The sequence below is a fragment of the Cordyceps fumosorosea genome, assembly GCF_001636725.1.
Source record: "Cordyceps fumosorosea ARSEF 2679 chromosome Unknown scaffold_33, whole genome shotgun sequence".
NCBI classification, from domain to species: domain Eukaryota; kingdom Fungi; phylum Ascomycota; class Sordariomycetes; order Hypocreales; family Cordycipitaceae; genus Cordyceps; species Cordyceps fumosorosea.
In genome coordinates this window covers 157,128-171,121 of record NW_017387333.1, presented here as the reverse complement: position 1 = coordinate 171,121, position 13,994 = coordinate 157,128, and the positions used below count along the sequence as shown (strand labels likewise).

The 13,994-nt window shown below is 56.4% G+C and overlaps 7 protein-coding genes across 7 annotated transcripts; 5 read left to right on the top strand and 2 right to left on the bottom strand.

The window, feature by feature from the left end:
• Positions 1-859: 859 nt before the first annotated feature.
• On the bottom strand, positions 860-1,612 carry ISF_08668 (hypothetical protein; the record flags this gene model as incomplete). The annotated part of the gene is made up of 3 exons (XM_018852271.1): positions 860-1,257; positions 1,308-1,550; positions 1,600-1,612. 3 exons carry the CDS (start codon positions 1,610-1,612, stop codon positions 860-862), a joined length of 654 nt encoding a protein of 217 aa, XP_018700597.1.
• A 354-nt stretch (positions 1,613-1,966) lies between these two features.
• ISF_08667 (flavin-binding monooxygenase-like protein) lies at positions 1,967-3,655 on the top strand (the record flags this gene model as incomplete). Its single annotated transcript, XM_018852270.1, has 3 exons — positions 1,967-2,221; positions 2,312-2,649; positions 2,704-3,655. 3 exons carry the CDS (start codon positions 1,967-1,969, stop codon positions 3,653-3,655), a joined length of 1,545 nt encoding a protein of 514 aa, XP_018700596.1.
• A 368-nt stretch (positions 3,656-4,023) lies between these two features.
• ISF_08666 (hypothetical protein) lies at positions 4,024-5,370 on the top strand (the record flags this gene model as incomplete). Its single annotated transcript, XM_018852269.1, has 1 exon — positions 4,024-5,370. One exon carries the CDS (start codon positions 4,024-4,026, stop codon positions 5,368-5,370), a length of 1,347 nt encoding a protein of 448 aa, XP_018700595.1.
• Positions 5,371-7,073: 1,703 nt separating this feature from the next.
• Positions 7,074-8,012, top strand: ISF_08665 (hypothetical protein; the record flags this gene model as incomplete). Its single annotated transcript, XM_018852268.1, has 1 exon — positions 7,074-8,012. The coding sequence occupies one exon, from the start codon at positions 7,074-7,076 to the stop codon at positions 8,010-8,012; it is 939 nt and encodes a 312-aa protein (XP_018700594.1).
• An 841-nt stretch (positions 8,013-8,853) lies between these two features.
• ISF_08664 (hypothetical protein) lies at positions 8,854-9,720 on the top strand (the record flags this gene model as incomplete). The annotated part of the gene is made up of 1 exon (XM_018852267.1): positions 8,854-9,720. The coding sequence occupies one exon, from the start codon at positions 8,854-8,856 to the stop codon at positions 9,718-9,720; it is 867 nt and encodes a 288-aa protein (XP_018700593.1).
• Positions 9,721-10,254: 534 nt separating this feature from the next.
• On the top strand, positions 10,255-11,328 carry ISF_08663 (Protein kinase-like domain protein; the record flags this gene model as incomplete). Its single annotated transcript, XM_018852266.1, has 1 exon — positions 10,255-11,328. The coding sequence occupies one exon, from the start codon at positions 10,255-10,257 to the stop codon at positions 11,326-11,328; it is 1,074 nt and encodes a 357-aa protein (XP_018700592.1).
• A 335-nt stretch (positions 11,329-11,663) lies between these two features.
• Positions 11,664-13,909, bottom strand: ISF_08662 (palmitoyltransferase AKR1; the record flags this gene model as incomplete). Its single annotated transcript, XM_018852265.1, has 2 exons — positions 11,664-13,580; positions 13,625-13,909. 2 exons carry the CDS (start codon positions 13,907-13,909, stop codon positions 11,664-11,666), a joined length of 2,202 nt encoding a protein of 733 aa, XP_018700591.1.
• Between the last annotated feature and the right edge of the window lie 85 nt (positions 13,910-13,994).

Here is a 13,994-nt window from a genome sequence, read left to right as displayed (position 1 = left end):
AGTGGCGGTGGTGGTGGCGGCGGGCTCGTGGCCGAAGGAGGTGGTGGCGGCCGTAGTCATGGTAAAACCTTCGAGAAAAAAAAAAAAAAAAAAAAAAGAGGTTGATGTTGCCGTTGATAAAACTTAATGCTGAGTCGTGATGTTGGTAAAATAGAAAGTTACGTAAACAAACGCGTGGCGAAATTTTCGTGTTGGCTCTTGACAACTGGCGAGCAAGGCGTCAGCTGGCAGGCGGCCGCGTTTGCACTCAACCTTTTCTTATCGCCGCTGGTACCCCTACATCCGTACGCTCCCTCAACCAAGACTCACCACCAACGACCAGTCGCAATACGTTGATCCTACGCCTTCCTTTCGCGCGCAATCCTCTCCACCTCAGCGAGTTATTGCCACTTCGCCGAGCAAATCTTTACTGAAGCCAATAACTAATAAAAGGAGCCCCTCATTCAAGGCTGGCGCTCGGCGTAGCTGAGCCGGAACCCTGGGTTGTATCCGTTACTCCGCACTATCATAATGACCGTTTGATTAAGATTAATCGGCATTCTTTTATGTATATAACTGCTAACGAATTAATATTACGCTAGAAGCTGCACGATCCTGGCGAATCATCCCCGCATTACCCGGTCTCAGGATGGGTCAGTCTCCTCACCAAGCAGCGCACGATATAACGGCTCTATTTCTCCAATGCGGCCCCCAACGCTTAACATGGTATTCCTAATACGTAATGACCAAATGTTTTCAACACTGCCGGGACTTGGCGATTACAGCCCATCAGCCACTCATAAGGCAACCATGCTTGCCCAGAAAGCCACCGACGACAATTCGATGCTAAAGACAAATTGCCATCTCCTGCGATCGTCGTCTATTGCTTCGCCTTTTGCCTCTTGGTGTCCGGGTTCAGATAAACGTGCAGCGGCAGAGTTAGCACCGACATGATCATGCACACAGCTGTCGTAAAGAGCTGCACCAGCGTCCACAGCCTGGCTGCTACATGTGGTGCCGCAAATTCGAGGCAGTAGTTCATCTGGTACAGGTCCTCCTGGCTGGCGATGAAGTACTTGAGCATGGATGCGCCGTTGGTCTTGTCGCCGTCGGCCTCCAACTCCGGGCTAGTGTTGCCGTCACTGGCCAACCGGGAGTGCTTCTGCTCAAGTTTGAGCACCGTTACGAGCTTTACGGTGACGGAATAGATGGGAAAGAACCAGATGGTGAAGCTCTGTCGCGCCGTGGCGTACAGGAGATTGTTCTTCTCATCGAACGCTAGGCCCTGGTTCAGTACAGCTCAGTGCAGGGTAGGCACTCGAACTTACCAGTCGAGTCGACGACGATGTCCAGTCTCGGCGCAAAGGTTATGTACCACCGATAGATGCATTGGACCAACCACAACGAATCGATGCTTCCGAAAAAAGGAATCGCAGCATTGCGAAATCTCGGGACCCAGCAGAGGGGGTGGATGAATTCGGCATCAGGCAAAAAGTACTTGCTCAGCGCCGCATCTTGCTCGTGGGCGCTTCCCATGCAGAGCGTCTTGATGACTCCTTCGATATCGCTCGCTGAGTGGACGTTAGTATTTACCTATATTACCGGCTTGTCGCTGCATACCTGGGCTGTCCATGGTGAGCGGAACTGTTATGTTGACCGAAAGTGAAAGATGAGGTTTGTCTCTCGCGCGACGAGACAAGGAAGCAAAATGAAAGACAGGTGACGATGTCACTGTGACAGAAGCGACATGTTATCTACAATCGTGTTGATGCGCGTTATGTGGGTTTATGGTTCATGGTGAGCTGATTTTATTGTTTGCATGTGAATGTTGACGTCAGGACTTTTTGCGGATGCGCAGCTCTCAAACAATGCCATCCACAAAAGCAACTCCGCCGAGGATAAATTTCACGCACCGAAGAAAAAAAAAAGGTCACTCATTCATCATCATCAATTTCTTCTTCCTTTTTTGCATTTTCAATTGAGCGTCATGTCATCCAAACCGGGTGTTGAGAACCCGGTGCTGCATCCGCTGCTGTTCCTCTACCAGTTGCTGCAGTGGCTTATAAGCTTGGCTCTCGCGCCGAGTCCACCAAAGGATGAACCTTCTCCGAACCGGCCACGAATTGCCATCATCGGCGCTGGGTTAACCGGAGTGACAGCCGCTGCGCACTGCGTCGGTCACGGCTTTGATGTGCAAATTTTTGAGGCTGGCGGCGAGGAGGCCGTCGGTGGTATCTGGACTGTAAGTTGCGTCTAGATCTTTGGCCATTTCTTTACCCCCAAATTACCCAGGTCCTCCCGACGAGTATGGCAATGGAGCTGACAGATACAGCGCGTAAACAGCACATCTGGCCTCCAAATCCACTCACTCATGTACCGCTTCCACCCCGCTGTCAATTGGCAGAAAGGCTACCCCGATAAGAAGCAAATCGTCGAGCAGATCCGCCAACTCTGGACGCTTTATAAGCTAGACAGGCACACCAAATTCAACTACAAGGTCGACGAGGTATATCAAGATAAGCAGGGCCGATGGATCATCAACGATCCGTCCAACGGCCGCTTCGAGGGCATGATTGCGGCGATCGGCACCTGCGGCCCGCCCAAGATGGCTAAAATCGACAACGCCGACAGCTTCCAAGGGAAAATTATTCACTCTTCCCAGCTTGATGGGTACGTATCCCGATCACTCTTGTGTTTCGGCATCAGTAAAGCTAACTGGCGCAGCATCGACGTCAAGGGCAAGAAGATGGCCGTCATCGGCGGCGGAGCTTCGGCCGTCGAAGCGCTCGAGTTCGGTATCGCCAAGGACGCAGCTCAAATCTCGATTCTCTCGCGCTCCGACAAGTGGATCATCCCGCGCAACATATTTGTTGACGCGCTGCTCAGCATGAACATCCTCGGCCACGAGACAAGCCTATCGTGGATCCCGGAAACGCTGCTCCGGCGGCTCTTCTACCGCGACATGGCAGACATTGCGCCCGCCGCCGGTGATGTCGGCCTCTTTACCGACACACCTATGGTTAACTCGGACATCATGGGCCAGCTGCGCGACGGCAAGGCTGAGTGGATTCGCGGCGACATTGAGGGTTTCACGGAAAGCGGCGTGCGCGTAAACCACCGCTCGCAGGGCGTTCCCAAGGGCGGCCCGGGGCGGGAGCGTGTCGTCGACGCCGACGTGGTCGTGCTGGCTACGGGGTTCAAGCGGCCCAGCCTGTCCTTCCTGCCTGGCGACTGTTTTGAGGAGCCGTATGGCCCGCCCAACTGGTACCTGCAGACGTTCCCGCCGCCGCATCCGAGCATGTCGGCCATCAACTGCACCTATATCGCCGCCATCGGGACTGTCGGTAACTGGCACATCGGCATCTACACGCGCATCATGCTCATGTTCGTCACCGACCCGCTCGCTCGACCCTCGCCGTTTTGGATGCGTCGCTGGATCGGTCTCACGCGATTCCTCAAGTCGTACTCGCCGACCCCGGCCTTTGACTTTTTTACCTACCTCGAGCTCATCTGGTGGTTTGTCTTTTGCGTGTCAATCAACCCGTTCCGCTGGAAGTGGGCGCTCTTTGTGCTCTTTGGCGTCGGCTTCGACCTCCCCAACAACTTTTCGGAGCTGGAGAGGCGGGTTCTCAAAACAGATGGCTACAGCAAGCATGACCAGGGCCGCAGTTTCTAAGTTCGCACAGATTGACCGTAATCGTGTGACCGTTATAGTGCGCCTCTCAGAAGCTTTACGTCGGGGCTCGTATAACACCCATCCTTTGTCACGGTTGAGCCAATACACGTTTTATCATTCGTGTCAAAAGTGTGTAACGGAATGCGCGCGTCTATGAGTTTCGACTTCCGAATAGAGGGAAAAAGGATGCCAATCAAAGAATGGCTTGTGGGTGTGTGAGAAGGAGACATTGAAAGCAGTTGGGCTTTGTGCTGTATTTATCCTACTTAAAGCGAGATCCAGCCGCTGTCTTTTGACGATGAACTGCATTATATTTTCCTCTATTATCCTAAAAATCCAGTATCCGTCATTACTTACCGACATTTAACATGGCTGCCATCTTGGCTGTCCCCGACTACCGGCTGTGGAGATGGGAGTGCTGCGAGGCGAATCCGGACTCTGTCGATGAAAAGGTGCCGTGGTTCAACCTGTATCTGGGAATGCCCAAAGGACGATTCAAGCTCACGGTAAACCGAGCCAATTTCAACAAATCGCCCGACAAACTTGCCGAGTTTGACAGCACGCTTTCGTACCTACGCAGCAGGAGCAGTTGCAGCAGCATTGACCTGGTGGCAACTGGCGATGGCGGCGTCAGCCCTAACAAGAGCGTCGCATGGATCATACCCTCCTTGGTCGACAGGATTCGCGAGCTCGAGTCTGCGAATGAACTGCCACCAAGTCAAGAGTCGCTCCATGAATTTTGGGCGCGGCCGTGGACCGTATTCTCGGTGATGGCCGAACAGGACTGCCTGGTGCTCGAAGGCGGCACGACGCTGGTCGACACTTACCCCCCTTCCATGGCGTTCTGCACCGGATACGGCATGATCAGCCACGGCCACATCACGCGGAAAACGCTGCGCATTCTAGGGGCTACGGACCTCATGATTCGGGCGAGAGACGAGGGAAGAGTGGTCGCCGACGAGCCACGCGTGGGCTTCCTCACAGAGAGAGCGGCGGACCTGCTAAAGTTCAAGCCCCGTGATGAGAGCAGGATCGACTACCCGATGGGAATCCGGTCTTTCGCTGGCCTGGCCCTCCCCGTCCTGCAGAACATCGTCGAAAAGCACGAGTTCGTCAACCAGCTCCCCGCGTGCCCGAATGTGCCCTCCCGCCTCGCCTCGACCGACCAGATGAGGGTGCTGCGCGCGCACTTCATCCTCGCCGACGGCATGACGACGCAGTGGAGCGTGCACGGCATGTGCGGCACCATCGGGCTCGCGATGGAGCATCTAGGCCGGGGCACGACCACGCTGCGCGAAGCTCTTGAGCCTGGCCTCGCCTCCGTCGAGCGCCGCAAGCTGTGGAAGAAACACCTGATGAGGACGATGAGCATGATGCACGTCCGCGGGGTTGTCTGGGCGGACGTCTCGCTGGACAGCGTGCTGGTGCGGGAGGACAGCGCGTGGATCTACCGCCTCGGGCCGGGGTACCTCGGGGAGATGCTGGGGGACGTGAATGCGCAGGGGGTGCGGAACGGGGGGAGCGGACCACGGGTGCATGCGTTACGAGAGAGGCAGAGGCAAGAGCAACGGGTGCAATTGATGGTGCAGAAAAGGGCGAAGCAGATCGACATTCGTGCGCTCAGTGCCCTGTTTTCCCATCCTCTCTGGGGATCGGTGACGGTGAGCCTTGCGGAGCTGCAGGAGGAGATGAAGAGGGAGGCTGCGGGGGAGTGATGGAAGCGGAATGACGAAAGGAAGAATGTGAGAGGAACGGAGGAATTGGGGTACGTCGGCTGTTTCCCGAGGTGAGCCAGGGTTCAGGGGCTGGAACCATGTTACTTGTCAGGGAGGGGGTGGTGATGATGTAATGTGCAAGTTGTCATAGTCTCGCTGACGGCTTGTTATTAGTGGTATGGGTCTGTACAATTTCTGAGAATAGGAGTTAATGAACTTCCATGAAAGCCATGCAACGTTTCTGAGATTATACAACGTTTCTGAATAAGTGTCATGGCTTATAACTAGTCAAGGCGCGAAGGAATCGCTACACAGCAGCGGAGCGGGCCACGGGACGGCCTGAGGGAGGACTCTCCCTTGATCAGTGATTAATTAAATCATTGTTCGACTTTATGCGATATGTTCTAAGTTTTTTTGCCAACTGCATTCACGTGTGTATCCCTAACTAGGCCTTGGTGATGGCCGTTCTGTCTTGACACGAATAGTATCCCCAAGACGCTCGTGTTTCACCCTCACTTTGTCATGGTGAATGGAGCAGCTACGATATCTGTCATAAACGGGCGTACATTGCCGAATACTGTGGTATAGTAAATGTTCAAAATTTCTCATTTGTGTTGAAACCGTAAAACAGTGTCACATTCGACCAGCAAAGGAAGAAAGCGTAGCATTCGAGCAACAAAGGGAGAGGCCAAAAGGTGACAAACGGTAGAGACCTGTGAGGCTGAGTATGGGATTTTTTTAGAAACAATTTGGCTGTATTACAGCATGAATGAGGAGGAATGAGCTACTTAACTTGAAATTTACACTGCGAAGGAGAGATTGGCTACTCGAAACTGATGGCGACGTTATTCAAGACGGCTGGGCTGATTAAATCCAGAGTAGTCTCCCTGGGTATCAAAGGTTGTTCTTGCTTTCTATACAAAGCGAGGTCTTTCCCTCTGCAGGGAGTCAACTTGTGGATCTTCCACTTCGACCACGGTCCAAGGAACTGTGACCTTGACGAGGCCAAGGAGAACGACAAACGGGAGCTCATGGAATTGTTAAATCATCCTGGGGGGGGGGGGGGTTGCTGGCAGACCCAGATTCAGAGATGGGGTATGACGGCAACTGATGCATGCGTCTTGGACTTTTGTAGATGGGGAGAGAAAGAAAGCCTTGAAGGCCTAGATATGGGCGCTGTGAGAGGGTGGTGGTGAAGGAAAGTAGACTGGTTTGGTTGGCGTCATGAACGGTGATGGATAGGGTAGGGCAATTGCTTTTGATAGATCATTGGACTCATTCTTCTTTTGTGACTACCGAATTCATTATTTTGATGTACCCGGTGTTCTCTAGTTATTTCTATTTCCGTTTTCCTTTATGATAGCCAGTCTCTTGAAACGAAGCGTATCACGAAGACCATTCTAGAAACAAAGGGAGAGGGTGAAGGATTACAAAACGTTAAAAACAGCTAGGCTGCATTACACTATAGAGGGGGATATTCAAAAGTCATATTACCGCAGTGAAAGAGCGATGGGTTGTTCGAAAGTAATAGCTGTTTCCTTGGGTATCACCTGTATTGTTACTACTTCCTATTTAAAGCGAGGTTTGCTAATCTATCTACGCTGAATCTCATCACAACCTTTATCTTCTGTTGAGCCTCATAACAGTATTCTTCTTCTTCTTCTTTTCTTTTTACACAATACTGCTGTCGATCATCACTTAAAATGTCATCTGCCAAGATTTTCATCCACGAGCTACTCAATCCTGCCGATGAACAGCTCGCAGAACTCACCCCTGCCGCGGTGGAGGCCGAAGGCCGCAACAATTCAGAGACCGAAGAGAAATTGACCTTCCCACTGGGCCATCTTATGGTGCGCCCTCTGATGGAAACGCTATGGACGGGCGATCTAAAATGCAACCCGGGCGGTCCGCCCGCCAACGAGACGGCCTTGGGGATGGAGACGCGGGAGTTGCTACGCAAAAAAGGGTGGCAGGAAATGGAATTCATCCAGACAGACCCCCTGACCAAGGCAGAGAGCAGTCACCATCTACTGGTGCGGATGCTCGGTGACCTGTCGCTCGTCGCGGCGTGCATGCTGATTGACAAACACCGGGTTTACAACAACCTGCAAGCGCAGCGACGAGGCTTGCTGGGCAAGACGCAAGAGCTCACCGGGGTCCCAGGCGTGGTAATGATCGCCTCCGCAGACCGGTCCATGTCTCGCCTGGACCAGGCCGGGATGGATCCCCGGAAGCGCTGCTCGGCGCTCGGCATCGCCATGTTCGACCGGGTCGGCCGGCGCGGCGGGGCGAGGACGCTTCGCCAGGCGCTGGACGAGTATCGGGCCGTCGACGGCGGCACCTCGGAGGCGAGGCGCAAAGAGGGCGAGGGCTGGAAGGCGGCCTGGGGCGAGGCACTCGAGATCGAGGTGGCGTTTCTGCACAGGGAGGGCATGGCCTGGGCGGACGTGAGCTCCGACAACGTCATGGTGCAGGGCGACGAGTTGTGGATCTACCACTTCGGCACCAGAGTGGCGTTTTCGGGGTCCCAGGATACTGGAATGAAGGGAGATGACCCTGAACACCTCGACGATTTGCTCTGCACTGAGCTCCGGTCAAGTGAGGGCAGGCCTTCGCCGGGTCTAGAAGGAGCCTCCGGCTGAGCAGAGAGGGGTGGGGTGTAACAGTCACGGACGGACTCGCGGATTCGGAGATGTGATGTCATGGTGTTTCGAACCCTTTCAGATGGGGGAAAGAGCTTCGATAGGCTGGATATGGGCTTGCCATGTGCGCTGTGAGAGGATGGTGGTTGTAAAGGAAGGTAGACTTGTTTGGTTGGCGCCGTGATAGTGACAGACAGGGTAGTGCGATTGCTTTTTAGAAATTTTTAGACTCTTTCTTGGTCAGTGATCAATCAAGTCGTTCCCCAGTTTTGTGCGATGTATTTCAAGTTACTTGTCAACCCTAGTTACGTGTGTATCTCTTGGCCTTGGCCATTGCCACTCTCTGACAGGAAGGGTATCACCAACAGGCTCATGTCATACCCATAGTTGGTCATGGTGAATGGGGTGACTAGCATATCTATAACAAACGAGTTTGTATTACAGGAGCAGTTCTTATAGCGAATAAAGAAAAAGCACTCTCTATAAAGTTCCTCTTTACAGAGTCCACCCGGAATTCGTCCGTAGTATCTAACCAACAAAGGAGAGGACAAGAGGTTACAAAACGCCAAGACCTACGAGACTGAGTACGGGGAATTAGGAGCCGTGGTACTGTGTAAAACTGTTAAACAAGGATGGCTATTCGTAACTAACAGTGCGCGCGTTGAAAGAGAGAAGGGTTACTCGAGACGAGTAGCTATCTCCCTAGTATAGCACGTGTTGATCCTACTTTCTATATAAATCGAGGTCTGCCCATCTGTCAAACAAAACGCTGAGCTTCATCATAAGATTTATCCTCTATTTACAAAAGCCTACCGTCAATCATTTCACCGCAACATCTACCATGGATCCCAGCCTCCAGACATTTGATTTTGCCGCTGAATTTGCTCGCATGGAGGGCTACGAGTACCTTGAACTGCCAAATGAGAATTCTTACGCGCCGGTATCGCCGGAAATTCTATGGTTAGGGGATGCGGCAGTCATCACGCGCCGTCCCGACCTGGCCCCGTTCCCGGACACGCCCTCCAACTCGACGCGGAGAATGATGGAGATGCTACTATGGCAGGAAATCCGAGTCTTCGACATGAACCCCGGGACCCCGGTGGTCCGCGATCGCCGGTTCTGGATCCGGACGTTTGACGGCCTGAGCGTGCCGCAGTCGCAGAGGCTCATGGGCAAGCACAGGCTCTACGCCTCCCAGCTCTGGGCGCAGGGCCGCCTCGCCGCTCCGGGCAGCAGCGACATGGACTCGCTGCTGGAGACCCCGGGCGGCTTCATGGTGGCCACGGGAGACCCGATGCTCGTGTCGCGAAGCAGCACGGTCAGAAAGAGATGCCGTCCGGGCGGCATCGCGATTGGCGACGTGGTCCGCGTGGACGACGACGGACACGGCGCGGAGACGCTGCTCGCCGCGCTCTGGCGTGGCCTGCGGGAGGGCGACAACGAGGCGGACTGGGCGCGCCGGAAGATGGTCTGGAGGGAGACGCTGCAGAGGGACGTGAGGGCGCTGCACGCGGCCAACGCGACGTGGGGGGCGGTCCGGCTGGACGGCGTCATGGTGCAGGACGACCGCTTGTGGATCTTCCACTTCGGCGTCGGTCCGTGGGCGGTGTCCAGCGAGCTGGGTCGGGGGTTTCTCGAATTTGATGAGGATCAGTATCTCGACATCCTGGAGCTCGCAGCCTTGCTTCAGCATCCGTTGTGGGAGTAGGGCCTCTGCCCGGCTAAGAGGGGAGGAGGCGCACAGAGCTGTGACAGGCCTAGACCTAGAAATGGAGGATGACGGCGGCTGATGCATTCGTTTCGGGGCTTTTGCGTATGAGGAGAGAAAGAAAACCGTGATGGGCTGGATATCGGCGCTGTGCGAGCGTGGTCAAGGAAAGCGACTGGGTTGGCGCCATGATAATGATAGTGATGTGCCATGATTGTGACGGAAAGGGTAGTGCGATTGCTTTTAATAGACAACATGAGACTTCCGAAGGAGTGTACATGACGTCCTCTGAATAAGGGCGTGCCCTCAGACCTGAACCGGAGTCCTGCCTTTATTATACCCATGTATGCACCCCGAATGTCATGCATCACAAGAGCTCCACTGCCGTGCCTGCCTGCCTACTTTATCCCCCGCATGCATCATCAGCTCCTCCTCTTCACATCCATCTCCTCCTCCTTCCTCTACATGCCATCCATCCCACCTTGATACTCTCATCCCATCCCGCCATCGTCCCTCCAAAACCCCCCGCCGTACATGGCCTCTCCCCGCCCCGACTACCGCATCTGCGAGTACGCCGCCAGCGAGCTCGATGAGACGCCCGCCTGGCTCTCCCTCAAGCTGCGCCTGCACGCGCGCATCCTCACCATCTCCGTCCAGGAGGCGCGCTTCTTGAACTCCCCCGCCTGCCTGCGCGAGTTCCGTGCCTACGTAGCTGCCGTCAACGCCGACCTTGCCGGCGCCGGCCGCGACAGCGTGGACGACTGCTTCGCCTGGGCCGCCGCGCCGTTTCTCCCCGCCTTTGCGGAGCTCGCACCCAAGCCGGTGCTCGCTGCCAGCGGGGCCGCTCCGGTCGTGACGCTCGCGGACGTTCTCGGCCTGCCCAAGTACGAGTGCGCGCTCGGCGCCGTGGACGACCGGCTGGATCCCGGACCCATCACCGTCGTCGCGGGCACCGAGCACTCGGAAGACTTGGTCCCGGACAACTTGCCGCCCGTGTCCGACACCTCCCTCGCGTTCCCACTTTCCGAGGTCGAGCTCATCACCGAGGACGGCTGCGACCCCTACGATGAGGACCCGCGGCGCGTGCGCGTCCGCGGCCAAGAGTGCCTCTTCGAACCCACCTCCGGCTTCGGCGACGACTTCGCCGCTCAGCTGATCGGCACCTACGAGCGCCTCGCCCACGCCGCCCTCCCGCCCTCCGCGCGCGTCTCACAGCTCTTCGGCGTCGTACAGGACCCCGGCCACCCTGTCGCCGGCATCCTGCTGCACCCCATCGCCGGGGGCGTGTCCCTGGAAGATGCGCTAGCCGCGCTAGATGCGCTGACGCCGGAGAAGGAGGCAGAGGCGCGGGTGCGCTGGGCCGGGCAGTTGAGCAGCACGCTGGCGGCGCTGCACGAGCGCGGGCTGGTCTGGGGCGACGCGTGGGCGGGCAACGTCACGGTGGACGCGCGCGGGGACGCCTGGATCGTGGACTTTGCGGGCGGCCGCACGGACGGATGGGTGAGCGAGGAGCTGGCGGGGACGGCGGAGGGGGATCTTGAGGGGCTGGGGAAGATTGTGCACTTTATCAACAAGGGGGAGGAGCCTGGGGTTGGAGAGGAGGAGTAGCTGCTCCTGGATGCAGCGGACGGTGTGCGTGCTGTAGATCACTGCTGTCGTGACACTGAACCCCAGCATAGAGGCTGGTCAACCTCTGGAAGAGACGATAGGATCGTTGTATTACAATGGTGCTATGTATGTCCTAATGTTCATGAATCGTCACATCGGCCTCCATGCCCCATACAAACCAAAACTCCCCTAAACTCATCTGCTACGCAATACACAACACCGAAAGAAAGAAATTCTAATGCTTCGAGCCAAATGCACGCGCCAACAAGCTCTATAACCACATCAAGCCTCGACAACTCAAGTCACATCGCTCCCCCAACTCATACTGCTCGCACTTACACCTCCTCCTCCGGCGCCACCGCCTCGTAGCCGCCTCTAGCGCGCATGCCCGTCAGCTGCATCAGCGTCGGGCTCTCGTACATGTCCGTGTAGTCGACCTTGTCGCCGCCCAGCAGCGCCGTGCCGTTGTCGCGCTGGCCAAAGATGGGCGCCGGGTCGAACCAAAAGTCCTTGCAGTTGAGCAGGCACCCGCGGCTGTACGGGTTCTTCTTCTTGCGCCGGTTCTTGCCCGTCGCGGCGCCGCGTCCCGTGATGGTCTCGATGAACGGGTCCACGCCCAGCAGCCGGCTCCATTGCCGCAGAGTGCCGCCCTGCTTTTGTCGGCTGGCCGCCGTGGGAGCGCCGGTTGGGGCCGTCGAGATGGCCGGATGGTTCGGGTCTAGCGGCGCCCCGGTCGAGGTGAATGCCGTTGATGCGTTCTGGCCAGTGTTGATGCCCATCATGTTCTCGTAGGTCGTCATGGCGCGGGACACTTGGATGAGCTGCGTCGCGACGAGCATCGACACCCACGTCAGCTGCAGCGTGATCCACGCTCCGAGTAGCAGTGTGTAGGCATCCGAGTTGACCAGCTTGCACAGTCCCGGGCTCAGAACGTTGCACTGGTCCGACGCATCCACCGAGATCCCAGTAAAGTAGTTCCACAGCAGCCAGTTGTAAAAGAGGATGCCGACGGTAAGGGAGAGGAGGTAGAAGAAAAAGTGACGATGTGTGTTGACGCCGACACAGTTGTACACCCAGGGACAGTGGTGGTCGTGCTTGGCCACGCAGCGCTGGCATCGACGACAGTGCTTGCTACGCAGAGGCGTGCGAATCATGCACGTCACGCAGAAGTTGGTCTCATCATATTTCCACGTCTTGAGCAGCTCGTCAATGACGGCCCGCTGCTCAGCGATGCCGTTCATCTTGGGGACGTATCCAGGGTCGTAGCGCATGCAGGCCGCGTAAAAGAAGGTCGTTAGCGAGATGCATACGCCAAAGATGAGGTTAAGTAAAAGATGCGTCGTCTCGGCTCTAAACATGGTGTATGGCAGCACAGTGAAGAACCAATTGACGGCAACCAGGAAGAGCGAGCCGGCAAAGATGCCAGCCATCCACGGCGTCTTGTGAAAGTGGCGCATATCTGACGGTGCATACTCAAGCACCTGCTGCGCACAAAATGTAAGGCCATATCCGATGACAATTGCTGCTGGAATTCCAAAGTACACAGGCAGAACCGCTAGCGACATCAGGCCTGCCCACACAAGCAGAAACGGCCAGAGAAAGAGGAACTTGGTCAAAAAGGCACGCTTGTCTTTGAGAAAGTACGCCGCGCCAGGCCAGGGGGGCGTTGAAGGATTCCCATCCTCGTCGAAGCCGCACTCTTTGAGCGCTCTATGCCAGGCCTTTTCCGTGTGCAGCTCGCTTGCGGTGACGGCGGGCGTCTTCCCCGTGTCCGTCTTGGCGAAGCGGTCCGCGCCGTACTCGACCACCTTGAGGATGCAGGCCGGGTGACCCTTGACGAGTGCCCAGTGCAGCGCCGTGAACCCCTGCTCGTCGGTCGCGTGCACGCTGGCGCCCCATCGCAGGAAAACGTCTACGCACTGCGGGAAGCCCTTGTAAGCCGCCCACATGAGCGAGGTGTGGCCGTAGCTGTCGAGAACGTCGACGGGGATGCCCTGGTGCAGCAGCAGGATAAGCAGCAGCACGTTGCCGTTGAACGTCGAGATGTGGAGGGTGTTGTAGCCTTGGGAGTCGGTTATGAGCGGGTCGGCACCGTGCTGGAGGAGGAGGTTGACGGTGTAGTAGTGGCATCGTTGGGCGGCCCATTGCAGGGGCGTGGCGATGGACTCGCCGCCTTTTCTGTTGATCTCGGCGCCGTGGTCGATCAGGAACTTGCACATCGCATACTGGTTGTTGATTGCTGCCCACTGGGGCTGTTAGCTCTGGTACATCTTGTCGGTTGGAAGGGCCAGCATACGTGCAGGGGCGTGATTCCCTCGTCGTCGGCATAGGTAGCGTCAAACTCGCCCGACTCAAAAAGCTTCTCCATCGCAGGGACGTCGCCGGTGCGAGCAAACTGCATAATGTCGTCCTCGGGCGCCGGGGCGTCGGCTGCAGCTCCTCCCCTAGCGCTCTCGTTCTGTATGCTCCCCATCTCCATGTTGCTGTCGAGCTTGGGCGCGGCAGCGGAGGCCTTACTCGACGGCTGAATAGGAGCGGTTGATGCAGCAGAAATGCTGCCCGGTCGTGCCGAGCTTGCCATACGTATTCGGCGGAGACCGTTGTCTGGCCGGGGGTTGGCGGGAGGTCAGCAGACGGGTAGAGATGAAATAACCGTTGATACCGAG